Source organism: Cynocephalus volans, chromosome 1 (assembly GCF_027409185.1).
Source record: "Cynocephalus volans isolate mCynVol1 chromosome 1, mCynVol1.pri, whole genome shotgun sequence".
NCBI classification, from domain to species: domain Eukaryota; kingdom Metazoa; phylum Chordata; class Mammalia; order Dermoptera; family Cynocephalidae; genus Cynocephalus; species Cynocephalus volans.
Genome location: NC_084460.1, coordinates 282,467,665 through 282,495,227, shown reverse-complemented (window position 1 = coordinate 282,495,227; position 27,563 = coordinate 282,467,665). Strand labels below are relative to the sequence as shown.

At 45.5% G+C, this 27,563-nt stretch overlaps 2 protein-coding genes across 4 annotated transcripts in view; one reads left to right on the top strand and one right to left on the bottom strand.

Moving 5' to 3' along the window:
• Positions 1–5,036, top strand: part of PRKAG3 (protein kinase AMP-activated non-catalytic subunit gamma 3) — a 28,336-nt gene extending 23,300 nt beyond the window's left edge. For all 3 annotated transcript variants that reach the window (XM_063094981.1, XM_063094450.1, XM_063095638.1), the window contains exon 14: positions 4,837–5,036. The gene's annotated coding sequence lies outside the window, so the exon portion shown is untranslated. The remainder of the gene's footprint in view (positions 1–4,836) is intronic.
• The window catches only part of LOC134374840 (sterol 26-hydroxylase, mitochondrial), a 36,469-nt gene extending 9,243 nt beyond the window's left edge, over positions 1–27,226 (bottom strand). Inside the window, exon 1 of the mRNA XM_063093217.1 lies at positions 26,504–27,226. Coding sequence (XP_062949287.1) covers positions 26,504–26,767 — 264 coding nt within the window. The 5' untranslated portion in view covers positions 26,768–27,226. The remainder of the gene's footprint in view (positions 1–26,503) is intronic.
• Positions 27,227–27,563: the final 337 nt, after the last annotated feature.

Sequence of the window (27,563 nt, the reverse complement as noted above, 5' to 3'; positions counted from 1 at the left end):
AAATCCATGCATAGTTTTTTCAAAATACATATTTGCCATGAACTTTTTTTTTTTTTTTTTTTTTTAAAGATGACCGGTGAGGGGATCTTAACCCTTGGCTTGGTGTTGTCAGCACCACGCTCAGCCAGTGAGCGAACCGGCCATCCCTATATGGGATCCGAACCCGAGGCCTTGGTGTTATCAGCACCACACTCTCCCGAGTGAGCCACGGGCCGGCCCTTGCCATGAACTTTTTTGAAGAACCCTTCATATACAACTTAGATTTATAAGTGGGCCCTAGCCATATTCATTTTTCCAGTAAATAAGTTTTATTTATTTTCTTAAAGTTTCCATTTTTAAAAATACTTTACATACAGGTCTATTTTTCTCTATGAAATTCCTCAGGAGACTTATCCTAAAAGTAGGCTTAATTTGTGTGTCCACTTTATTTAAGACATTGTCTTAGTCCATTTTGTGTTGCTATAACAGAATACTACAGACTGGGTATTTTATAAAGAAAAGAAATTTATTTCTCACAGTTCCAGAGGCTAAGTCCAATATCAAGGTGCCAGCATCAGGTGAGAGCCTTCTTGCTATGTCATCCCATGGCAGAAGGCAGAAGAGGAAAAGAGCACACATTAGAGCAAGAGAGGGCCAAACTTGCTTTTATAACACCCATTCCCACAGTAATGACATTAATCCATTCATGAGGGGTAGAGCCCTCATGGCCTAATCACCTCTTAATGGCCCCACCTCTTAGTACTGTCACAATGGCAATTAAATTTCAACATCAGTTTTGGAGGGGACATTCAAACTATAGCAGGCATTAATAATAATAATTGCACATATTTCCATATGGCTGACCATAAACCAGATGCTGTTCCAAGCACTTCTCTTATTAGCTCATTCAACTCTTACTGCAGCTGTATGAGGTAGGTTTAACATTATTACAATTTTGCAGATGAGGAAACTAAGGCCCCAAGAAGTTGCCCAAGGGCTGGCCTGTTAGCTCAGTCAGTAAGAGCATGGCCTTGTGTATTAGTCCATTTGTGTTGCTATAACAGAACACCTGAGACTGGGTAATTTATAAAGAACAGAGGTTTATTTGGTTTACGATTCTGGGGCAGCTTCATCTGGCATGGGCCTCAGGCTGCTTCTACTCATGGCAGAAAATGGCAGGCAGACAGCAAATAAAATCAGATCACATGGCAAGAGTAAAGCAAGAGAGAGTGGAAGCAAGAAAGGGGAGGTGACAGGGTCTTTTAAACAACTAGCTCTCCCAGGAACTAACAGAGTGAGAACTCACTCATTAATCCCCCCACCGAGGGAGAGCATTAATCCATTCATGAGGGATCTGCCCCTATGACTCAGTCAGTTTCCAACACTGGGGATCAGATTTCCACATGAGTTTTGGAGGGGACAACACATCCAAACTCCATCACCTTGCAACACCAAGGTCAAGAGTTCAGTTCCCCATGTTGACCAACCACCAAAAAAAAAAAAAAAAAAAAAAAAACCCAGATACAAAATACAAAGAAATTGCTCAGGGTCACTTTCCTAGTAAGTGGCAGAGTCAGGGTTCGAACTCAGACCTCCTGGCTGGAGACAATGCTCTTAACCACTTAACTGACCCCTGAGAAAACCGACTACATCCTACTAAATGGAAACAAATTTAGGGCTTCAAAAACATATAAATAAAACCACAATAACTATGCACTAACTCAGGGCTCCTCAACTGTGGCATTGATAATATTTGGGGCTGGATAATCCTATGTTGTGGCAGACTGACCTATGCGCTCCAGCATGGTTAGCAGCATTCCTGGCTTCTACCCACTAGTACCCGCACCTCCAAGTTGTGACAACCAAAAATGTCTTCAGACATGGCCAAAATGTCCCTTGGGGAGCAAAGTCACCACAGGTTGAGAACCACTGCAGTAAACCTAATCTCTTAATATGTCTCAATTTTTTAATTTTAGAGGACTATTTTTAAGAAATAATATATCATTTGAAGAAATATTTATCTGAAGTTTGGTTTATTTTCCTTCTAAGTTCAAGTTAAATTTCTTGTAACTTTTAAATAAAAATGTGAACAGAGGTTAACTCAGTGGTGGTAAACAGGGGTTTACAGATAAATTTACTTTCTTTTTTATACTGTGATTTGTTTTTCAAATTTTCTACCATGAGTTCAGAAGAGAAAATAAATGTATTTTAAAAGACTAGATAAATAACCATTTACTTGGGTACTAGCTTCTGCCCTGGAATTCAAAGCCTCTAAGATCCTTTCCTGGCTGAGTGTGGAAGTCTCTGAGACATTTCTTCTTTGTCTAGGCCATGCCTTCTGCCTTCTTCCTTCACACTCCTCAATTAGTTTACTTGGTGGAATCTAACAAGGATCTACTTATGTAAGAAGTTATTTTAGAAAGACACCAGAATACTTGCTGAGAGACGTGTGCTGCCCCTACGAGCCTACCATTAGGTCATAACCTGAGCCAATGAGAGAGCTCCAAGGTTCTCAGATGAGTCCTGTCTAAGAGCCACTTTGCAGAACAGATAATCTTTCAGGATGAATGGGAGAGCTAGCCCCCACCTGCTGAAACTCCAAAGAGGGAGATTATTGAATTCATTCAACATTCATTTATTAAGCTTATTTCTTCCTCTACTATTCTAGGGGCCAGGCATACAGGTGTAAGCGCAGCACGAAAGACCTTCCCTTAGAGAGTTTACATCCTAGGGCATAAGCCAGACAGTTGAGAGTTTGATCACATATGCTCCCAAATTGTTCCCTATTTTGTGAATGTCTTGTCTCTTTGTTGGGAACATAGAATAATTTAACCAGGACCCCTCGCCTTAGGTCAGATTGGGGGTGGTGCGGTGCATTCTTTGTAAGCAAATTGTGTGTGCAGTGGTGGAGTCAGTGCACATGTGCGGCACCGAGACTTGGCAGGCATCTTCCTTGGGCATCCATGCCCCACCCAGCCATGCTCTCAAACGTATGGCTTCCAAGGACCTGTTTGCCAGTTATCTAGCTCATAGACCTGCGTGTGAGAGGTCTGGTGACCCAGCCTGGTGTGTGAAGGGTTTCTGACCCAGTCTGGAATGGGCTTGAGGGGTCTGTGAGCTCCAGACCCAGCCCTAGCTCAACAATTGGCATTGTCGGCAGGATTACTGGCAGGTAAAAGAGCCCAACAATTGGCATAGTCTGCGACAGGATTCTGAGCAAGTACAGGAGCTGAAAGCTCTTGGAAGAAGGAGGAAATGTGGCTATTCTTGAGCATGTGGTGCCCAGTGGCCACCTTTCTGCTGACCAGAGCTTGGCTGCTATTAACTATACTGCAAACTGATTGAGATTTGCAGAAGAAAACAGAATTGTTGGAAGCAAGGATGATTATCCTGGAGGATGACATGTAGTGACTGGCCACTCCCGCCTCTCACACCAGAGAAGACCATCAACCCAGTGGTGAGTTAGGGGAAACTATGCATCTCCAGGCATGACCTGTTGTGCACAAGGAATTGAGGCATGAGCAGCCTATGGGACCAAACGGACAACCAGTGGGCAATCCACAGGTGACCCAGTTCACCACTGATGGAGTTTGGATGTGTTGTCCCCTCCAACACTCATGTGGAAATTTGATCTCCAATGTCGCAGTGTTGGAAACTGATTAGGTCATGGGGGCGGATCCCTCATGAATGGATTAATGCTCTCGGGAAGGGGGATTAATGAGTGAGTTCTCGCTCTATTAGTTCCTGCGAGAGCTCGTTGCTTAAAAAGACCCTGGCACCTTCTCTCTCTCTCTCTTGTTCCTCTCTCTTGCTTCCTCTCACCGTGTGATCTGCTTGTACCCGCCGGCTCCCTGCCACTTTCCACCACGAGAAGCAGCCTGAGGCCCATGCCAGATGCAGCTGTCCCAGATTCGTAGGCCAAATAAACCTCTTTTCCTTATAAATTACCCAGTCTCAGGTATTTCTGTTATAGCAGCACAAAACGGACTAAAACAGAAAATTGGTACTGAGGAGTGGGGTGTTGCTAAACAGATACCTGAAAATGTGGATGCAGCTTTGGAACTGGGTAATGGGCAAAGGTTGGAGGAGTTTGGAGGACTTAGAAGAAGAGAAAAAGACGAGGGAAAGTTTGGAATGTCTTAGAGACTTACGTGATGGCAAGCAGATTGCTGATAGAAATGTGGACAATAAAGGCCATGTGGATAATGAGGTCTCAGATAGGAATGAGGAACTTATTGGGAACTGGACAAAGATCACCCTTGCTACACCATAGCAAGAAAGCTGGCTACATTGTGACCATGCCCTTGGACTTTGTGGAAGTTGGAACTTAAGAGTTGTGAAACACAGCATTTGGCCAAAGAAATTTCTAAGCAGCAAAGCATTTAAGGACATTGCATAGCTACTTCTAACAGCCTACTCTGGGTTATGGCAGCAAAGGCATAACATAAAGCCAGAATTCAAAAGGGAAGCAGAGCATATAGATTTGGAAAATTTGCAGTCTGGCCATGCTATAAAGAAACGGAGAGCTGGAGAACAATGCAAGGGTGAAGTAGATAAACTGGTTGCTAAAGACATTATCTTGGCGGTGAGGCAGCCAGATGCTAATAGTGGAGAAAATGAGAGGAAAGCCCTGCAGGCATTTCAGAAGTCTGGAAGGGTGCCCCACCCATCACAGACCCTGAGGCCTAGAAGGACTGAGTTATCCTGGAGGACAGACCTGAGTTATCCTGAGGCTGCCCTTGGGAACCTGCTCCCTGCATCCCAGCTGCTCCGGCTGGAGTGGCCCCAAGTGTGGTTCGTGCAGCAGCCCTGGAGAGTAGAGGCCTGAAACCTCAGTGGTGTCCATGTTGTGTTAAGTCTGCAGGTCGGCAGGACGTGAGAGCAGTGGAGGTGGCAGTCTCCACCCAGATTCCAGAGGAGGTATGGAAAAGCCTGGGGACCCAGGCAGAGACCTGCCACAGGGGTGGAGCCACCACAGAGGACATCTACTAGAGCAATGCTGAGCAGGAATGTGGGGTCGGATCCCCCACAGAGAGCCCCCACCAGGGAAAAGTCTAGTAGAGCCAAGATAGCAGAGCTTCTGCCAGGACAGCAGAACTGCAGAGCCATGGGTAACATGCAACACCAGCCTGGAAAAGCTGCACGCACCAGTGCTGCCCACTGGGCTGTGCCTCGCAGAGCTGTGGAAATAAGGCTGCTTGATGCTTTGGGGGCCCAGATGCCCAATTGTGCCCAGGATGCAGGACCTGGAGTCAAAGAACATTATTTTGGAGCTTTAAGACATAATGTCTGCCCTGCTGGGTTTCAGACTTGTTTGGGGCCTGTTTCTCCTTTCTTCTGGTCTATTCCTCCCTTTTGGAATGGGAATGTGTACTCAATGTCTGTTCCACCATTGTATCTTGGCAGTAGATAAATTTGGTTTTGTTTTTCAGGTTCACAGCCAGAAGGACTTTTGCTTTTGGTCTCAGATGAGATTTTGGACTTTGGACTTTTAAGATGGTGCTGGAGCAAGCTAAGACTTTTGGGACTGTTGAGATAGAATGATTGTATTTTGCATGTGAGAGTGACATGAGTTTTGGGGGGCCAGGGGTGTAATGATGGAGTTTGGATGTGTTGTCCCCTCCAAAACTCATGTGGAAATTTGATCTCCAATGTGGCAGTGTTGGAAATTGATGGAAAATCATGGGGGCGGATCCCTCATGAATGGATTAATGCTCTCCCTGGGGGAAGAGGGGTCATGAGTGAGTTCTCGCTCTATTAGTTCCCGTGATAGCTCCTTGCTTAAAAAGACCCTGGCACCTTCTCTTTCTCTCTTGCTTTCTTTTGCCATGTGATCTGTTTGTACCCACTGGCTGCCTGCCACTTTCCGCCATGAGTAGAAGCAGCCTGAGACCCATGCCAGATGCAGCTGTCCCAGAATCGTAAGCCAAATAAACCTCTTTTCCTTATAAATTACCCAGTCTCAGGTATTTCTGTTATAGCAACACAAAACGGACTAAAACAACCACCTCTGTCCCATATACCCAGGCCAAACTGGTTGACTTGGGGAGACAGTAAAGCAGCCGAAACAGGGAGAGCCCCTGACTGCTGCAGCCATGGGACCTAGGGGTGGATGGTGTAACGTGCTCTGGAGACAATATAGTAAATGCATGTCACGTTTGTCTGAAGGCAGAAGGCTTAAACCCGACGGCTGGCCAGGTGCTGTATAAACCTGAGAAAGCAGATGGCTCAACAGATGCCATATAAACCCAAAAAAAGAGTGACTGAGTGAATGCAGTTGTCTGAACTGTGGGTGACCGCTGCAGAACTGCCCGAGACTGTGAGTGAATAGCCAGTGTAAGCTTAGCTGACTCAAGTAATTCAGGAGCCGGGGATGGGGCAGCTAGATGCAAATAACCAGGACAATGGGGAAAATGCCCTAAAGGCATTTGAGAAGTCTGGAGAGTGCCCAACCTATCACAGACCCTAAGGCCCAGGAGAATTGAGCTGTCCTGGAGGACAGACCTGGGGTACAGCTGCCCACAGCAAACTGCTCCCTGCATCCCAGCCACTCTGGCTGGAGCAATCCTGCCTCAGCACCTCTGAAGAGCAAAAGCCGAAAACCTTGGTGGCGTTCACATTGTGTTAAGTTTGCAGGCCAGCAGTATATGAGAGCAGTGGAGGTGTGGCAGCCTCCACCTAGATTTCAGAAGATATATGCAAAAGCTGGGGGACTCAGGCAGAGACCTGCTGCAGGGGTGGAGCCACTGTGGAGGTCCTCTACTAGAGCAATGTGGAGCAGAAAAGTGGGGTTGGAGCTACCACAGAGAGCCCCCACTGAGGAAATGTCTAGTGGAGGCAGGATGGTGGGACTGCTGCCAGGAGCCCAGAACCATGGGGCTGCTGGCAGTGTACAGTGCCAGCCTGGAAAAGCCACAGGCACCAGCGCAGCCCACTGGACTGCACTTGGCAGAGCTGTAAGAGTGAGGGTGCCCAATGCTTTAGGAGTCCAGGTGTCCCAGTGTGCTTAACGTTTGCCCTGTTTGGGTTCTGGATTTGTTTGGGGCCTGTTTTCCTTTCTATTCCTCCCTTCTGGAATGGGAATCTGTACCCAATGTCTGTCCCAATGTATCTTGGAAGTAGATAAACTTATTTTTGACTCTTTACAGGTTCACGGCTGGAAGGACTTTTGCTTTTGGTCTCAGAGACTTTGGACTTTTGAGTTGGTGCTGCAGCAAGCTAAAGACTTTTGGGACTAGGATGGAATGTGTAATATGTGAATGTGAGTGTCGTCTATCCTAACTAAGGGAATATCACAGATTCCAAACACATAGATTGTACGGCGAGGGAACCTGAAGGGGTGGATTGTCGGGAAAACAGAAAAATTTAATCAGGACCCCTCACCTTAGGTCAGGTTGGGGGTGGTGTGGTGCATTCTTTGTAAGCAAATTGTGTGTGGAGGGTAGAGTTAGTGCACATGCATGGCACCGGGACTTGGCTGGTGTCTGCCTCAGGTGTCCATGCCCCGCATGGCCATGCTGTAGAACCTACAGCTTCCAAAGACCTTTCTGCCTATTACCTAGTTCACAGACCTGTGTGAGGGATCTGGTGACCCAGCCTGGCACGTGAGAGGTCTGGGGACCCAGCCTGGCATGTGAAGGGTTTGTGACCCAGTCTGGAACGAGCTTGAGGGGCCTGTGAGCTCCAGACCCAGCCCTAGCTCGACAATTGGTGTCATCGGCAGGATTATGGGCAGGTAAAAGAGCTCGACACTCTTCAACTAGATTGAAAATCCTTGAGGGCAGGAATCATGTCATACTTCTTTATAATCTTGACAAACTGCTAGGCACATTATAGACACTCAATAAATATTCAGCAGTTGTCAATAAATCATGTGGAAAAAAATAAGTTGCCGACAACGCAAAGAATACAAGAGAAACAGAGACAGAGACAGAAAGGAAGAGGATACACAGGAAACTGGTAACAGTGGCTCCTCTGGGGTCAGCATTAGTTTTAAGAACATGGAATAACAATGTGAAAAGGAAATTCAGAAAATAATTCCATTTACAATAACCTCTGCTATGGACTGAATGATTGTGTCTTCCCAAAATTCGTAGGTTGAACCCTAATCCCCAGTGTGGATGTATTGGAAACCTGGGCATCTAAGAAAGTAATTAAGGTTTTTAAAATAAAATAAAATAAAATTTTTATTTTTTTAATTTTACTGAATCATAATTGATTATACATATTTTGGGTGTTCAATGTTGACATATGTTGATCAAGTCAATATTACTAGTATATATATAGTTATAAATTGTACTTATTCTTTATGCCCCTTGTCCAATCTCTCCCCATCCCCCTCTCCCTCCTCCCTCCCACCACTGATAACCCTAGATTTCTTCTCTCCCTCTGAAAGAGTAATGGTTATTCTGTTGATTTGTTGCCTAGGTGATCTGTCCAATACTGAGGTGTGTTCAGGTCCCCAAGTATTATCATAGAGCAGCTGCTTCTTCTGTCACTCTGGAATGGGCTTTGTGGAGACAGACATCCTCTTCTTTTCTTTGGTCTCTACTGGTGACTCTCCTTGTGTCAATGAACTCCAGTGGTTGGCGGACCACCTGCATGATGGTTGTGACGTCTAGCCACTTTTGCAGCAGCCACGGTTACAGTGGTGGCTGTGGTGGGCCACCCACATGGAGGTGATATTTCTGGCACGCTCCTTGGTGCTGGTGGTGTGCCTGGTTGTCAGGGGGAAGGTCCAGTCTCCACTCCATGCCTCAGATCCCCAGGTGGGCCTGAGGTGCTGGCACTGTGCCTGGTTGTGGGACAGAGGGTCCAGTCCCTGGCTTTGTGCCTCAGACCCCCAGGCAGGCCCCAAAGCGCTGGTAGTGTGCCTGGTTGTTGGGGGAGATCCAGTCCCCGGCTTTGTGCCTTGGGCCCCCCAGCAGGCCCCGAGGAGCTGGTGCTGTGCCTGGTTGGGGGGGATCTGGTCCCTGGCTTTGTGCCTCGGGCCCCCTGGTGATCCCCAAGGCACTGGTGGTGTGCCTGGGCCGGAACTAATTTTTTGTCCTTTGCTTACTTCTAAAATCAGGGAACTTCCTGTGGGAACCAGTACTTGTGTTGTGTGGTTTAGCTAAATTGCTGCTTTGCTGCTGTTTCCCTAGGGAAGGCTTTTTGTGCAGGTCAGGGTTTAATGGTTGACCTTACAGGTACTTCCGGCTCTCCTGAGACCCAGTGCACCTGGGTTGTGTAGATACTCTGATCTGGGCCCAAGTCTTTTCATCAATCTGCGTCCCATGCAATTCTATATTCCTGACCAGCGTCCTCTGAATAGTCCTGCACTGATTGGAGGGCAGATCAGCTGTCCTTGCTGTGTCCTGGTGTTCCCCCGGTGGGCCTGTCTCCCCCACTGCCTGTGCTCCAAACACTTCCCATAGGACCAGCCCATGTGCTGGTCCCTTGCGATGACTCACTGGCCTCTGAATGGCTCCTTTTTTTCAGTTGTTCTGGCGCCTCACTCTTGTGTGGGTCCACGGGAACCCTGTTAGCAGTCTTGCTGTCCTGGGGGCCACCAAGGCCCCCTTCTTCCCTGCTGCCTCCAAGCAACTTCATCTGAAGGGCACAGTTGAGGCTTCTGCCGGCTCCTGCTCTGTGCACTCAGCAGCTCCAACCTTAAAGCAACCATGGCCTGAAATGCTCCAAGCAGTTTTTTCTTTCTCTCATCATGGCTTCTCCAGCCTTCATGAACTCCGTAGGTCTCTCCTCTTCTTCCCCTGAGTTCTAGTAGCCCCAGCTTGGCTGCTGTTGCATTTTTATAGCTGTAAATTGGTTGATTTGTGGGAGAGAGTGATGCTGGGGACCATCTATTCTGCCATGTTGACCAGAAGCCTCAGAAGTAATTAAGGTTAAATGAGGTCAGAAGGGTGGAAGGTGACCATCTACAAGCCAGGAAGAGAGCCCTCATGAGAAACCAACTATGTTGGCACCGTGATGTCCAACTTTTAGTCTCCAGAACTGTGAGAAAATAAATAACTGTTATTTAAGCCATCCAGTCTGTGGTATTTTATTATGACAGCCCAAGCAGACTAATATACAGCATCTTAAAGAATAAAATACCTAGGGCTGACCCCGTGGCTCACTCGGGAGAGTGCGGCGCTGGGAGCGCAGTGGTGCTCCCACCATGGGTTCGGATCCTATATAGGAATGGCCAGTGCACTCACTGGCTGAGTGCCGGTCACGAAAAAAGACAAAAAAAAAAAAAAAAAAAATGAAAAAGAGTGAACAGAAAGAAACATGAGGGCTTCCTCACTTTTGAGAAGCTGCTAAACTGAGTTTCTTTTTTTTTTTTTTTTTTTTTTTTTTTAAAAGATGACCGGTAAGGGGATCTTAACCCTTGACTTGGTGTTGTCAGCACCACGCTCAGCCAGTGAGCGAACCGGCCATCCGTATATGGGATCCGAACCCGGGCCTTGGCGCTATCAGCACCGCACTCTACCGAGTGAGCCACGGGCCGGCCCTAAACTGAGTTTCAAAAAGCAGCAGAGAGACCTGTGCCTGCTGAGAATCAGTTCAAAGCTCTTTACATGAGCAAGAACTAGAAAAAGCCTTATAGTAAGTAAATAATGAATAATCAGCAGATACAAGGGACAAGGGATTAAGGAACACAAGCAGTTCTGTTTCTTGACATCGTAGCCCAGATTTAAATAACAGGGAACAGATAAACAACCCAACAAATGTCATTAAAGCAACTAGTAGTTGGTTACTTGGGAAAATATAGTTAGAAGCTACATTCATGGTCACTGCTGGCCTAAAGACAGCCTTAAGCAGGAATTAGAAAAAAGTGCCTGCTCGGGCCAAATGCAGCTGCAGCCTGGGCTCCATTCCTGCTCCTCATGTGACCCCTGGGTCAGGTGCCTGTGTTCTGTGGACCTCATATCATGCACAGAAATTAATCCCAGCTGGGCTAAAGATTTAAGAAGAAACTACAAAAAAAAAAAAAAAGAAAATACAGATGAATACACTATGTATATAACCCCAGTGTATTCATCTGTATTTTCTCTCCAAGGGACATCATACCCAAATTCAAAGAACACACTAAAAAGAGTGACTTGAAAAAATAAAAATAAAAAAATAAAAAGAGTGACTTGATAACATAAAATATAAAAAGAGGAACCCAGGAGTATATCTGCATTCCATATGACAAAGAGTTAACCTCCTTCGTATGTAAAGAGGGAGCTGAAATCCATGTGAAAAATAGAAAGAACCTGTTAGAAAAAAAGAAAAAAGAACAAAAATAGGGAGTTTACAAAAGAAGAAATATGAGTAGTAAATCTATGTGGAAAACATGTTCAGTCTCACAAAGAAGGTCAGGCAGAGTATATATCACAAAGACATGCCATTTTCAATTATGATATTTCAGAGATTTTTAAAAACGGGAATGCTGCCTGTTGGGCAAACTACTAACTGCTGCCTTTGTAACTTTTCTGCATGAGGACAATTTGACAGTCGACACATATCAAAGACCTGAACATAATCCTTTACCACAATTCCATTTTAGGACTTTTATTCTAAGGAAATAATTGAGGATGCACATGAAAATTTAGTGATAGATATATTTATACATTAAAAAGATCTAAATGTGTAACAGTACAGCTCTGCAAATTCTGATGTAGCCATACCACGGAACACTATTCAGCTACTAGAAACTATTACAGCAGTGTGTTTATTGAAAAAGAAAGATATTCATATTTATATTTCAGTAAAAATGGCAAGTTAAAAACAGAATGTATGGTATGCTTTCATTTAAAAAAACATATATAGGTGACACAAGATGGGGAAGTGAAAAATGTCCACTTGTTATAGATTATGGGCACATTTACATATTCATTTCACAAATGCTTATAAGCACCTATGGGTACAAGGTACTGTGCAATGTGCTGGATGTTGGGATTATGGAAGATCTGAATTTTCTTTTTTTTTGTTTCTTTATATTTTCTGACTTCTCTACAATAAGCATGTATTACTTCCGTAAGTTTTTTCAACTAAATCTAAATGGCATTTTTTTCTTAAATGTGGTATGCAATTACAAAAACTTAGCATGTAACTCATATTTATGTGATCTTTTTTTTTAAACAAGGGTAATTTTTATAGGAAAAAATGCCCATCTCTGTTATGTGTTGTGATCTCAGCTCAGGCATACACAGCTGGCACTATCAGTTGGTGGGGTCGGGAGCAGCTTGGCGGAGATTTTGTTCTAGTTCCAGACCAACACTACCAGGCTGCATGACTTTGCCTTGGCACTCAAGACTTTCCACATATCTGTGTACAGTACACAAAGGCTTGGACCCAGCCTTCTCTGAGCCTTGACCATTGAATGACCCGCAATCCTCCTGGAACATGGAAGAATGGGAGGCCTGTAAGCAGCTGCTACGAGGCCACCTCCCACCTCCCACGCGCCTCCCTATCTCCCCTGGGAGACTGTCATGGGACAGCTTCTCATTGCCTTCCTCCAGGTCCTGATGAGGTATGAGGTTTCTGCGCTGTCCCCCTCAGAAAAGAGCTGCAGAATATAAAAGCGCTTAGCTACAGTCTAGAAGGGGCTCCTCAGCAACAGGGTATCCTGCAACCTGTGCTGCAGTCATCTGTCCCCTTGTGTTCTGGTGTTGTCCTTTTGGGTGCATGAGACAAAGATCTTGGGGAGCTGGCACCTTTGCCTTATTCTTCTTATCACTGCCTATGTAAGCAATAAACTGTCTAAATCTCTAAACGGCTTTTGGAATCTTTACCAGATAAATCCATCGGGCTTTGGCTTTGCTTTTTCTGTTATATGCGAACTTGACACATTTGGTGCCCAGCGTGAAACCAGTAAAGTCACAGTGCCCTTTGCAAGGATATGGGGCCACGATGGCCAGGTTAGGAGATAAAACAGATTCTCGCACTTAAGTGACATGGGCAGGGGTCCTCCTACCAGGGGGCTGTGAGACTTCCACAGTCTAGTGAGCCAGGAGTTGAGGTTTTCCCAACATCCAATCTCTTCTGTCAATAAACCTTTGGAGCCATTGGAAATGGCACTGAAACCAGCCACTTGATTGGTGCTTTAAGTTGCTAAAAGTGCGTTTGTTGAAGCTGAGTAAACAGCCACTTAAAACCAAAAGAAGATGCAAAGCTGGGCTTGCTGGTGGAGTTGCTGCCCTCCCTGGCCCCAGGGCTGCCCTCCTCCTGGCTCTGATATTCCCCAAGCTTCCAGCTACTGCATAACTCCTGGAATACCTGTGTTAAACCCATTGGTCTGTGTTTCTGTAAAAAAGTGACTAAGGTTTGTGGCAGCGAAATGAGAATGAAAGGGAAAGTGACTGTGAGAGAGAGGCCTGTGAGCCCATCCCTCCTGTGTATTGTTGCAAAAATGTGCACTTGGGATTGAAATGTGTAAATATGAGTGTTCATAAAGTGTTAGGAAAATGCTTCTGTTGTCATTGTCAAAGTTTTCATTGTATAATGATGTCTTGTTGGTTAGCAAATTGAAAGTCCTAGCAGGAACGACTAGTAAGTCCCAACAAGATTTGGGGCCTGGGCCGACCCGTGGCTCACTCGGGAGAGTGTAGTGCTGATAACACCAAGGCCACGGGTTCGGATCCCATATAGGGATGGCCGGTTAGCTCACTGGGTGAGCGTGGTGCTGACAACACCAAGTCAAGGGTTAAGATCCCCTTACCAGTCATCTTTAAAAAAAAAAAGATTTGGGGTCTGCTTGCCACGTAAACCTAATTGAAACAATGCAGGTGGAGTCACAACACTGAATGCCTCTGGCAAAGAAAAACAGCTGTCTTCTACCAACTAAAAAGCAGTATGTTCCTGATACAAAAGTTGTACCCGCAAAAGGAGCCCCACTATCAGGGCAGTTGCCCCACCAGTTCCTGATAGACTGACTACATGGGGGTTTTTAACCCTCTTCCCCTCGAGGCTGATAAGGTCACAATGCCCCTGTGGAAAAAACACAGCAAGACCCTCAAGGCTGACTAGCAAGGTACAGAACAGGATCCTGGTGGGCAATGGCAGATATGATTGCTGATGTGTTTAGTGACAAGAGGGACAAGTGGTTCTTGACCATTGTCCCTGAGAGCCCTGATGAGTTGTGTTGGTGTCTAGACTTAAAGAGGGAGGGTTCCATAAAGTGAGGAGAAGTATTCTGTGGTTCCTCACCCTTCTATATCATTGGGAAAGCAACACTGCTTTGCTCAGACCCATGGCTGTGATCACAGGTAAAATACTGCCAAGCCATCAAGAGCAGTCAGTTCCTCAGAGATGTACTGAGATCCCCTCTTAGCCCCAGCCATGAACACATTCACCAGTAACAACAGCACGGAGGGAAAGCACATAAAGACTAGTCAGCGCTTGTTGCAGTGGTCTTTACATCCATAGTGAAACAGCGGTCTACCCAAGATGAGTTTCCATCATCTGGTGAGTGCCCAGGGAAGATAAGAGAGGAAACTATAACTTCCCTTAGGGCTACTGTAACCTGACCTGGGTTTGCCATAGAAAACATGAATACCCAAATGATGAGCTAGTCAGTCACCGTCAGATTGACTGGTTTGTTCAATAGCACACCAGGCTTTTAGGGACAGTTAAGTCCTTTCTCGCATCCCAGAGATAAACTCTGGAAAACACAGACCAAGATAAATGCCCTTCAGGCTAAGAAGGTCTTATGGCTTGAATCGTGTTTCCCCCCAAATTCATATGTTAAAGTCCTAACCTCCAGCACTTCAGAAAATGACCTTATTTGAAGATAGGGTCTTTATAGAAGTAATGAAGTTAAAACGCAGTCATTAGGGTGGGTCCTAATCCAATATGACTGGTGTCCTCATACAAACAGGAAATTTGGAGGCAGACACCCAGTTTAAAGCACACTGAGTTCTCTCAGCTCAGCCACGTGGTATCAGTAAGTAATACAGGATGCCAGGGAAAGGGGAGGGCTGGAAGAGAGATCACTGCCTTGATTAAAGAACTAGTAGAGAAAATGTGCTTAAGGAAACTATCCAAAATGCATACGGGCAAAATGCCATGTGAACATGAAGACAGTGATCTACAAGTCAAGAAAAGAGGACCTGGAACAGATCCTCCCCTCACAGCCTTCAGAAGGAACCAACCCTGCTAATACCTTGATTTTGGACTGCTAGCTTCTCAAACTGTGAGACAATAAATTTCTGTTGTTTACAACACCTAGTTTGTGGTACTTTGTATGGCAGCTTGAGCAAATTAATACAGAGAGAAAAGGAGACTGTCAGACTTGTCTTCATCTGTTGGGCTGCTATAACAAAATGCCATAGACTGGGTGGCTTAAAAACAAAATATTTATTTCTCACAGTTCTGGAGACTGGGAAGTCCAAGATCAAGGAACCAGAGAGTCAGTGTCTAGTGAGGGCTTGCTTCCTGGTTCATAGCACCTTCTAGCTGTGTCCGCACATGGTGGAATGAGCTTTCTAGAGCCTCTTTAATAAGGGCATTAATCTCATTCGTGAGGGCTCAGCTCTAGTGACCTAATCACCTCCCAAAGGCCCCACTTCCTAATACCATCACATTGGGGATTAGGTTTGAACATATAAATTTGGGGGGGGGGATATAAACATTTAGTTTATAGCAAGACTGTATTGGACCACAGGGGGCTATTATGTTAGAAGAATCTCCAACAGGGAGATTGATGGTTTGCCCATGAGGGAAATTCTCTCTTGCTATCAGGCCATGAGAAGGATACAAAATTTAAAGCTCCAGGTTGTAACAGTGAGAATCCCCAGTCAGCTTTGGCATTTACTGTGGATAAACAGGAGGAGAACCAACAGGATGTAGACCCCCTCGCTGAGGTCTATGCTATTCAGATTGGTATTGATCCAAGGCCTACACACCACCTCTCTACCCAGATCTAACCCTCTCCAAGATGAACAGGACTAGGGCAGAGACCCAAGTCCCTCCTTCCCTAAGGAGAACCAGGTAGTGAGTGACTCTAACCTAGTGCTTCTTTTGCCACCAGCTATGCTTGCTGGTCTTAGGCAATCATGGATAGAGATGATAATGATCACATATGTAAGGACAGCTCCTAAGATAATCCGGATGTGGTCCACATGACAATACAAGGCATACAAGGAAGAAACGACTGAGCCACCTAGGGACAAATCGGGGCACACATGTGGGTAAGACATGAAGAGGCTGGGGAAAAGGGTTAAGCAATTGCTGTAGGAGCCAGCCATAAAGATCACATGGTTGTGGAAGGAGAGCAACAACTGTGGTTTGTGGGATATCAGGGGCTGTAGAGCATATTATAAAGTGAATATATTTCACAGGGCCTAGTTTTTTGTACTTCCAGATTTGGTCTAACTTCTTAAAAGTACATATAAAATGTTGACATTGCAAAAACCAAGAAATTTTCCCCAGGCTATAGTCTCTGTTGTAAGATGAAGAATTGTAACACAGCAAGGTTGCTGGTTCAAAAACAGACAAGTTGGGCCGAGCCCGTGGCGCACTCGGTAGCGTGCTGCGCTGGCAGCGCGGCGACGCTCCCGCCGCGGGTTCGGATCCTATATAGGAATGGCCGGTGCACTCACTGGCTGAGTGCCGGTCACGAAAAAGACAAAAAAAAAAAAAAAAACAAACAAACAAAAAAAAAAAAACAGACAAGTTACTGGTTGATAGATAAAGATACTGGGAAGCTTCTGTAGGGAGAAGGAATGTTTGTGAAGGTCAAGCTTTTGTTGGTGGATCACTTAAATTGCCTTATGGAATGTCACCTTACTTGTTTTACTGAATGTTACCAGGCTATCTTGTTAAACTATAACCCCACCGATGTTCTCTTCCTGTAACTTCCTGGTCTGGAGAATAAATGCAGGAAGAGAACAACAATTCATGGTTAATTTCTCAAATGAAAGGAATGCCTCTCTCTTGAGGGTTCTGGGAGATTAACCACTTCAGGGCTTCTCACTGCTCAGAAGAGATGAGCTTTGAGTAATCTTTTGTGGCTCCATCACCCAGGGAAAAAGGGGTGACAAATCTGTGGGAGGCGAAGCAACAGGGGGCTAACCCAAGAGGTCAGGGGTGGAGGAAGGGACTATTGATCCCTTTCTCTCAGCACTAGTCTACAGGACATCTAGCCCAGACCACTGCCATCATCCTCCATTTGACCACTGGCCAATGAAGAATCTGAATCTAAGAGCTCTTAGAAATGTCCCAACTGCCACTGACTTTGGAAAAGATCAGCCTCCACTAAAGATGACGGAACAAGATTAAATTTCTGGGCACTGGTTTGGTCTCTTTGGTCTCCTCTCATTATCGTTTGGCTTCTTTTGTCCATTTGTCAAAGGTTGTTCCAAACTCTTCAGCATGGGTGGTAACAGACAATCACTTTGCCCTGGACTTCCTGCGGGCCAGCTGGGGTGGGGGTAGGTGTGGTTGCTGACAGCTCCAGATGGAAAGCCTGGATGCAGTCTCTCCTCCAAGTAGGCCTGACCTGTCCGGGGCCAAAGAGCCCGGTCATAGCCTGCCCAGGGTCATGAAGCCCTGCCAATAGCCCTCTGACACTGAAGATATAAATGCTGTGACCTTTCCGCCCTTTTCTCCTTCTTACTGCTTGCACAGCCCTAGGGGTAGATCACCGCTGCTTTGCTTTAGATAGCTGAGAAATGTTCCATTTCCCAGAACAATTTGCCCTGTGGTTTTTTCCCAGAAAACATCTGCATACTTCCTTATGTGCTGATTCCCTCCAGCTGGCTATATAAGCTGTGACCTTCTGGCTAATAAAAGAGACTTGATCAGAATACTGTCTTGTCTCCATTTCTCCCGTCTCTTGTCCCATCCAATTCCCACTCCCCCCTCCAGGGTCTGCGTTGAATATCCCATGGGTCGGGACACTGACCAACATACGGGGAGTCATGGTTGTGTACACTCTTGTCTGATATTGCCTAGGACAAACAGAACAGATTTGGTAGGAGCCCTTATCAGTACAGAGTATCTGATGCAGGTGACCCATGCTCCTGAGAATTCTTAGTTGGATATATGAAAGGTTGGGGTTGGAGTTGTAGAGGAACATCACCAACCTAGCAACCTTGCACATACAAAAACTTGAACCACTGCTTATGAGTTTCTTTGGAACACTGTGATCTTCCTGGAATATGGAAGAATGGGAGGCCTGTAAGGAGCTGCCCCAAGGCCACCTCCCACCTCCCATGTGCCTCCTTATCTCCCCTGGGAGGCTGTCATGGTACAACTTCTCATTGCCTCCCTCCTGGGATCTGATGACATATGGGGCTTTCCGCCCTGTCCCCCTCAGAAAAGAGCTGCAGAATATAAAACCCCTTAGCTACAGTCTAGAAGGGATTTCTCAGCAACAGGGTACCCCCCGCATCTTGCATTGCAATAATCTGTCCCCCTTTGTTTTGGTGTTGTCCTTTTAGGTTTGTGGGACAAGGATCTTGGAGACCTAGCATCTTTGGCTTATTCTTCTTTTTGCTGTCTATATAAGTAATAAACTGTCTAAATCTAAAAGTGGCTAATTGTACCAATAAAGGTTTTATCTGTCAGGCCTTGGCCTTGACTTTTCTTGTATGTGTAAGCTTACCATTTATTTCTTCATTAGTTAAATAAGGGAATTATACTACTAATTGATCCAAAAGATACTCAGCGGCTAGCCCATATGTTAAGGGTTGATAGCCCAAGGCAGACCCTAGGGGCCATTAACTAAATTTTAGGTATGATGCCTGGAAGGCCCTAATCCACCTCCAAAGCAAGGGGTCATAAATCCGGGTATGCACAGTCTGGATGTCATGGGGGAGACCTGAAATCCTATGCAATATATATTGTGCAAAAACTCATTTTTCACTGTAGAGAAATGCCACAGCTTTCAGATTTTCAAAGAGTTGGGAACCCAAATAAATATAGGAAACTCAGCTCTGAGTTGTATGTACCTTGAAAACTCAAAAAGGGATATTGAGCCAAAAAGTGGAAACAACCCAAATATACATCAATGGATGAATGGATACATAAATTGTGTATGTCCCTATAATAGAATTCTATTCAGCCATAAAAAGGAATGCAGTATTGGCACATGCTATAACATGGATGAACTTTGAAAATATTATGCTAAGTGAAAGAAGCCAGTCACAAAAGACCACATATGTCCATATAGGTAAATCCATAGAGACAGAAAGTAGATTAGTGGTCACCATGGGCTGGGAGAGATGAGGGAATGAAGGTGACTGCTAAAGGGTACCAGGTTTCTTTCTAGAGTGATGGTTGCATGATTCTGTGAATATATGAAAAACCATCTGGGCCAGCCCGTGGCTCACTCGGAAGAGTGTGGTGCTGATAACACCAAGGCCCCGGGTTCGGATCCCATATAGGGATGGCCAGTTGGCTCACTGGGTGAGCGTGGTGCTGACAACACCAAGTCAAGGGTTAAGATCCCCTTGCCGGTCATCTTTAAAAAAAAAAAAAAAAAACCATCTAATTGTTAAATGGGTGAACTGGATAGTGTGTGATTATATCTCAATAAAGCTATTACCAAAAAAAAAAAAAAGAACTTTAATACCACCTGAAATCCATTCCCACCTCCCAAATTGATACTGCATTTCAATGTTCTATTCTCCTGTTTAGAGTCCTGTTTAGTTTATGGATAGTGGGCTTCTTAGGGAAGGACTCAGCACAGCAAAACACTAAAACAGCAAGCAAATAGCCTTCAGGACAAAAGGGAATTCACAAACACCAAGCACTGTTTTGATAGTGTCAACAAACCCGCCCCTAAAAGCTGGCAGCCATCAGCTGGTAAGCAGAAGAGACATAACTTCAGGCACAGGCCACTATTTTGCCTGTGCTGACAGATGTCAGAAAGAATGCCCATTCGGGGTCAAAGGCGAAGAGGAGTCCAGCTGGGACAGCCCTGTCTTAATGCTGTCAAAGTGTCATTACGAGTTAACCCCAAGCCCCTCACACCGGTGGAATTCATATTTACAAGTGACAGAAGGTGCTAAATAATTAACAGCATTCCCAGGTTCTCCTTGCTCTGCAGCCTGCCTTGAATAATCTCCTCCAAGATCAGCCCAAGCCAATAGCAACATTTGGATTCCTGATAAGCAGGATTATTTGTATTTTTAGTATGAATATTTTAATGTTGAAAATTCAAGAAAATAACATTATAAACACCCACATGCCTACTCTCCAGAATTAAGAAATGTTCAGATCTGTCATACTTACTTCAATATTTTTTAAATGAAAAATTTCATATACAAAGTCCTTCTTTCCCAGTCCCTTCTCCTCCCCCACCCCATGCACACTGTTAAAATTTAAAGAGTATAAAAGTGTGCACAATGAAAAGAAAACCTTTAACAGAAGAAAACAGAATTGAAGTTACCACAGGTGGGAAAGGGAGAGGGCAAGGGGGGAAGGGAGGAATTGGTAAAGGGCCACAAAAATTTATTACATTGTATAATGAAGAATATACTAATTATCCTGATTTGAACATCACATATTGTACACAGGTATTGATATTCAAAGCTGTGCCCCACAGATATGTACAATTAACTATGTTCCAATAAGGAAGAAAGAAAGAAGGAAGGAAGGAAAGAAAGAAAGAAAAAGAAAAGTAAATCTTCCTCCTAACTCTCACCTCCAGAGCCCAGGACCCCTATACAAAAGCAACCATTATTACCAATTTCTTGTGAGTCCTCCCAGAGATATTTCATACATATGCAAACATAAAAAGGTACTTCAAAAAGTTCATGGAAAGATTAGCATTATCTTTTAATTCTACTTTTCCACGAACTTTTTGATGTATATACATGCTGTTTTAGTCTGTTTTGTGTTGCTATAACAGATTTACCTGAGACTGGGTAATTTATAAAGAAGAGAGGTTTATTTGGCTTACGATTCTGGGACAGCTGCGTCTGGCATGGGCCTCAGGCTGCTTCTACTCATGGTGGAAAAGTGGCAGGCAGCCAGCGGATACAAGCAGATCACATGGCGAGAGGAAGCAAGAGAGAGAGAAGGTGCCAGGGTCTTTTTAAGCAAGGAGCTCTTGCGGAAACTAATAGAGCGAGAACTCACTCATTAACTCCCCCCTCCCAAGGGAGAGCATTAATCCATTCATGAGGGATCCGCCCCCATGACCTAATCAGTTTCCAATACTGCCACATTGGAGATCAAATTTCCACATGAGTTTTGGAGGGGACAATACATCCAATTCCATCACATGCATATATATCTCATGCTCTTTCCTTATCTACAGATGATGGTACATTATATAGTTTTGCAGCTTACTTTCTTCCCATCTCTTAGCAAGCAATTCATATTAATACGGTAGATCTGCCTAATCCTTTTCAATGGTTGCATATAATTCCATTGTATGGATGTTCCATAATTTATTTAACTAGTCCCCTACTGTGGGACGTTTAAGTCATTCTAATCTTTCCCAACCACAAATATTACTACCTGAATATTCTTGAATATCCTGACCAAAGCAGTTTATAGCTAATATAAAACTATGGTGGTGCAATTGCTAAATTCATATGACTCACACATTTTTGGCCTTAGTACTTCATTTCAAATTTTCCACTCCTGAGGCTTAAAGGCAGTATACCTAGTTCTGCCACAACCTAAAGACAACCTGTAAATGTCTGCTAGATGACACTGAAAAACACTCAAGCTCAGTCAAGGTAACTGGAGGATAATCTCTGGAAGGCTTGATGGTAACATGAGTGCTACAGAGGAAAATCCATCCTATCAATGGTCTTAGCCAAACAGAAGAAAGAATGTGTTAACAGGACGGGGGTGGTCTTCACAAAATCCAGAAGAGAGCCAAATAGCAAGAATTTGGCAGCGTTTATCTCTCACTATCCAAGAGACAAAGATACTTAATCTAATGGAGAGGCAGCAGAGAAGCACATTCATCTAGGTTTCCCAAGGCCTGGATGGAATTTCCTTACATACAATTCAACTCCTTTAGTTCTGGGTCCTTACACACTAAGCAGTCCACTAATGCAGTTACTAATTTCTCTCCCTAGGCACCTGGATCCTAGGAAAAGGGTGTGTTGTATTAAAAATGGCCACAGATCCTCTAACATCTCTCCCATTAAGAAGTGAGGTCTACATCTTCCCTAGAATCTTGTTGGGCTCTATAACTGCTCTGATGTTTGATGTGTGGAATACGGTGGAATTGAAGCTGTGCCAGTTTCCACGCTCAGGCAGTAAGAAACTGGCAACTTCCACTTTCTGTCTCTTGGAACATTCACTCTAGGGGATGCCAACACCATGTAAGAAGTCTGACTATTCTGAGGCCACCATCTTGTGAGGAAGCCTAAGCCAGCTATGTGGAGAGAGAGAGATGCCCAACTGTCCAAACAAACTAGCCCAGGCACCAGACATGCAATTGAAGAAGGTATTTTGCCCATTCCAGCCCCAGCAGATGTGACATGCCAGCCAAAAGCCAGCCCAATGCCCAGACATATAGCCCCACTTGAGCAATCCCAGCCATCATCAGCCATTTGAGCTGAAGCTCTGCTCCATCATGGAGAAGAGATAAGTCATTTCCACTGTGTCCTTCCCAAATTCCTAACTCACAAAATCATGTACATAACAAAATGTTTGTTGTTTTAAGCCACCATGTTCTGGAATGGTTTGTTATGTAGCAATAGATAACTAGAACAGGGGGTTACCACATGATGAAGTATTATGATCCCTGGAAGGGTTGACCTCCTTACTAAATAAACACATGGACACTCCAGTACACATATTTGTTTCTGTGGGTTTGGCTAAAGTCAGTCAGTCCCCAATGGTCTGCCAATGCTGAAGGTGCTGACAAAATTTAATTTCTGAACCTGAAATGCTGAGAACTGAAGAGCTAGGCTTGATCCATCTGCCACCTGCCTCACTGTCTCTCCTTCACTCTATGATATGTCAACTCAACCAGATCAGGGAGCTGGGAAGAAGAGTGTCACAAAGAAGTTTACCACTAGATGAATCCACTGCTCAGTACCACCCACAGTACCTCCCTTGTGCCTAAGACTGTGCCTGGTGCTGAAGGGACAGAGGTGGGAAAGATGTAGGCACAGCCCTCAGAGCTTCACAGCCCAGTCTCTAAGCCATATAAACAGGTGATGATAAGAAACATGATACATGGAATGAAAATATGTGCACAGAGCATTGGACAGCACAGGAGGGGCCACCAAACCAGGTATCAACAATAAGAGCTACAGAATAGATATCTCATCATTCTCAGGATCAACTTCTTTGAAAGACATAAATTTAATATAAACTTAACATATGTTCACATTTTATTTATCCAGCATTCTTTTTTTTTTTTTTTTTTTTTTTAAAGATGACCGGTAAGGGGATCTTAACCCTTGACTTGGTGTTGTCAGCACCACGCTCTCCCGAGTGAGCCACAGGCCGGCCCTCCAGCATTCTTGACATTATTTTAATTAGGAAAGAAAAAGGCACTGGCATTTATGGAGTAATATAACTTTTACATATCCCAATTCCCTACCCCACCCCCCTAAGTCCTACAACGCTTCTCTAAGCTGATTTTATAATTTTTTATGTGAGAGATAATGCAGTTTTTGGCAACTGAGGGTGCAGGGGACATTGTGGTTGGCTGCCCCTACACCCATTTTGCTCCTCCCCCTTGTATGGTAGCCACCTGGTTTTGGTGGGAGGGACCCCAACCCCAGCTTTAGGTGTGAGCCTATAAGGGGTTAAACTGATTAGAGTATGTCTATCTCCCCTGGCCACTATGATGGGCTCAGGGATGGGCAATGAACCTAGTCCTAGCCAGTCAACCAACTACTGCAAGACAGCAGAGCCAAGAGAACTGCAGAAAAACAGAGTTGTAGCTTTGATGACCTCATGAATCTCTAGAGCAAACTACACCTGAACTACTCCACTATTGGAGTTTTTAGTTCTATGAGCCAAGAAACCTGCTTTATTAGTTTAAGCCAGTTTGAGTAGCATCCAAGTGAATTCTAACTGATACGAAGTGGGTCACTGAAACACACCCTCTTCCTCAATAGGGCTATTAACTGGGTTTTATAGACGTACAACAATCTTCTTTACTAACTCAAATCAGCCACATGAAGTGGGAAGGGCTAACATATTTCCCATGGGACAGCCCAGGTTGATGTGACCGAAGATCTTTGGGATACAAGGGCTGAAACAAGAGGGCTCTCCTAAATCCAGGCCCTGGGCTCTCCTTTAAAAGGCTACACATTCCTGGCTTTCTCCTGCTTCCTCTTCCCCCTCATAGGGCCATCTAGAATTTCTTTGGTAGTTAATGCTCTGGAGATAATCCTTAGTAAATCTCCTGAGAAATCTTTAGTCCTCACTAAGGACTAAGTGCCTTGGGACATTCATTAGGCCTCTCACATTTCTAGAGGTTAAATCAAGCAGAGGGGGCTGTCTGGTTAGCTCAACTGATTAGACGTGGGAGCATGGTACTGATAACACCAAGGTCCAAGGTTCAGTCCCTATACTAGCCAGCCACCAAAAAATAATCAATTAATCAATCAAGCAAGCAAGCAGGGGAAGTTAGCAGGACTCTGGTTGCTTGGTTTAGAACAGCTGGGTCCATAGGGAATGATTTTTCACCATCTCTCAGTACTTTGTGACCTGCACCGAAGTCTCAGAAATATAAGCCCATCAGGGAAGATTCTAGGAAAGAGAGCAGCCACCCGAGCAGGTACAGAGGATGCAGACGTGGCTGTGGTCAGTTTGCCTTTCAAACCCTCAGCGTCATTTTCTCTGACATTCTCAAGGCCCAGTCCTGCTTTCTGTGGAATGTGGCTCAGATCTGCTTCCCCATCCTGGATGGTGCGATACCCAAGCCCTCATCACCTGAGACCCTCCGCAGCTCTCCTGTCCGGTCCATCCTGGGCAGTGTTTCTCAGAGGCCATCTTCACCCCATGCCTGCTCAGGAACCTGCTATGGCTCCTCAGAGGAACCCTTAGTCTGGCCTTCAAAGCTGTCCCTAAAGGCCCATCCTGTCCCCCACAGCTCTTCATTCTTTACTACTCCCCAGCACAGATACATGGCCAGCAGACCTTTGCCACCCCAGCCCAAAGCCTGCCTACTCCTCCTGTCAGTCACTGACAACCAAACCTCCCCTGCAGAGGGCACAACCCTCCCTCACTTGAACAGCTTTTCCTTCCAGAGTCCTCTCTCTGAAGTTAACTGTTTATTGATTCATGTACTTCCTTACCCTCCATCTTCCCCAAAGGAGCATATAAGCCCCATGAGGGCAGGGGCCTCATCTCACTTAATCCCAGCACTCGGAACCATGCCTGGGACATAGTAGGTGTGTCAATATTTGGGGTTTTTTGTTTGTTTGTTTGTTTTAATTTTAATTTATTTTACTTATTGAATGAAAATTTATTATACATATTTTTGGGGTTCAACATTTAGATATGTTGATCAAATCAATATTACTAACATATATACTGTTACAAATCATAATTATTCTTTATACCCCTTCAATATTTGTTAATAGTCATTAGGAACACAGATCCCACATGAATCTCTTTGGTTCCTTTCCTAAAACCTCTCGGACTCAACCAACATTGGTCAATGTTGTGTTTTCCAGTCTGTCAGCTGACAGTGGGTTGTCTGTTCATCCCTGCCTCAGCTCCCTATTCCACTGGGTAAACCTTTCTTATCAATCATTGATTTCTCTTTTTTTTTTTTTTTTTTTTTTTAAAGATGACCGGTAAGGGGATCTCAACCCTCGGCTTGGTGCTGTCAGCACCATGCCCAGCCAGTGAGCAAACCGGCCATCCCTATATAGGATCCAAACCCGTGGCCTTGGTGTTATCAGCACTAATCATTGATTTCTTAACAACAAAAATACACCTTTTCTGGGGCCGGCCCGTGGCTCACTCGGGAGAGTGCGGTGCTGATAACACCAAGGCCCTGGGTTCGGATCCCATATATGGATGGCCGGTTCGCTCACTGGTTGAGTGTGGTGCTGACAACACCAAGTCAAGGGTTAAGATCCCCTTACCGGTCATCTTTTAAAAAAAAAAAATACACCTTTTCCTTACTGTCTATCATTTTGCTTTTGCTCCCTGAGAAGTGAGATCTGTTTTCCTCCAAGGGGAAATTTACCTTGCAAATTGTTAAGAAGACTCTGTAATCAGCCTACAAGTTATTTCCTTTGGAAGAAGTCCTTGGTAGCCAGTATCACCACGGAGTTAAATAGCGATTCTATTACATGTCAGCTTATTCCCTTGCATCTGCCATTCTCTTCCCAGGACATCTCCTTCCTCTCCCAACTTCCGTGCACTTGAAGTCTAGCCTCCAAGTCACCTTCTCACTGGCACCCTCCTGATCCGTACCACTCATGCGCCTGCTTATTTCAGTTCAAATGGCACATTCCCCCTACGGATGTCCAATTGATGACCGAAGCCTCAGTCGGTCCCAAGCTAAGTTCCTGCGTCCTTCACATTTTCTCCGACGTCTCCCTCATCAGTATCTCCGTCCCGGTGCCCACCCCGACCCCAGGTGGCGATGCCCCCGCCTGGTTACCTGGAGCTGGTGCAGTTGCAGAGCGTAGCCTTGCACGAACAGCTGGAACAGGAAGCGCAGCTTCCCTAACCTGGGAAGTTCCTCCAAGCTCCGCAGACGCCGCGGGTCGCCAGGCCCGGCTCCGGGAGCCTCGGTGGCCTCGTCAGCGGGGAGAGCCGCAGGGATCGCGGCCTTGGCTCTGGCCCCGTGCGGGCAGAGGCCACGGCCCGCCAGCCGTATCCCCAGCAGCGCCCACTTGAGCCTCGCGCAGCCCAGAGCAGCCATGGACGCTGCTCGTGCGCCCGCGCCCGTGGACCCGAGTGCAGAGCACCCGAGCCGCCCACAGGCCAAGTGCAGGGGCGGGTTCGGAGGCCGGCCAGGGCCCTTCCCTCTCACTTTCCCTCGTGGCCCCCACTCGCTCCAAAGCGGGACCGAGAGAGCACACAGAAGCCACCTTCTCCGGCTGGCAGGAGATGGACGGGGTGACTTAGGGAGACCGACCGCGCTCTGACGATGGCAGCCTCCGCCGCCGACTCTCGAAGAGAACTTTTCGCTTGGTCTGAACTCTGGGTGCAGCCAAGTCCTCGGAAGCCCGATGGCTTTCGCCCGGGGAGACCCGCCCTTGCCTAGCCTGCGGGCTCGCCACTCCGCAGCGCCATCGCCCCAGGGACCCTCACTTCCCCGGAAGGACCAGACACCGGCTGCTGAGGCTGAACTGCCCGCTGGCTTTTCCTAATGGCCGCCCAGATCGATCACAGAGTCTAAGTGCTGAGCAAAGAGAGAACAGAAACAATCCAGGGGCCAAGCCAGAGATCAGATGACCCCTGGAGGGAAGAAGCTGCACTTGCAAATTTAAATATTAGTGGGTTTTTAAAATGCAATTCTGCCCACACACACTTCTCCCACCCCCAAGTCTGCGAATGTGGAGTGTTCCAAACTCAGGTGGAAACTAGATTTAATGGGTTGTGACCAGAATTATTATTATTATTATTATTTTTTTTTTTTTTTTAAAGATGACCGGTAAGGGGATCTTAACCCTTGACTTGGTGTTGTGAGCACCACGCTCAGCCAGTGAGCAAAC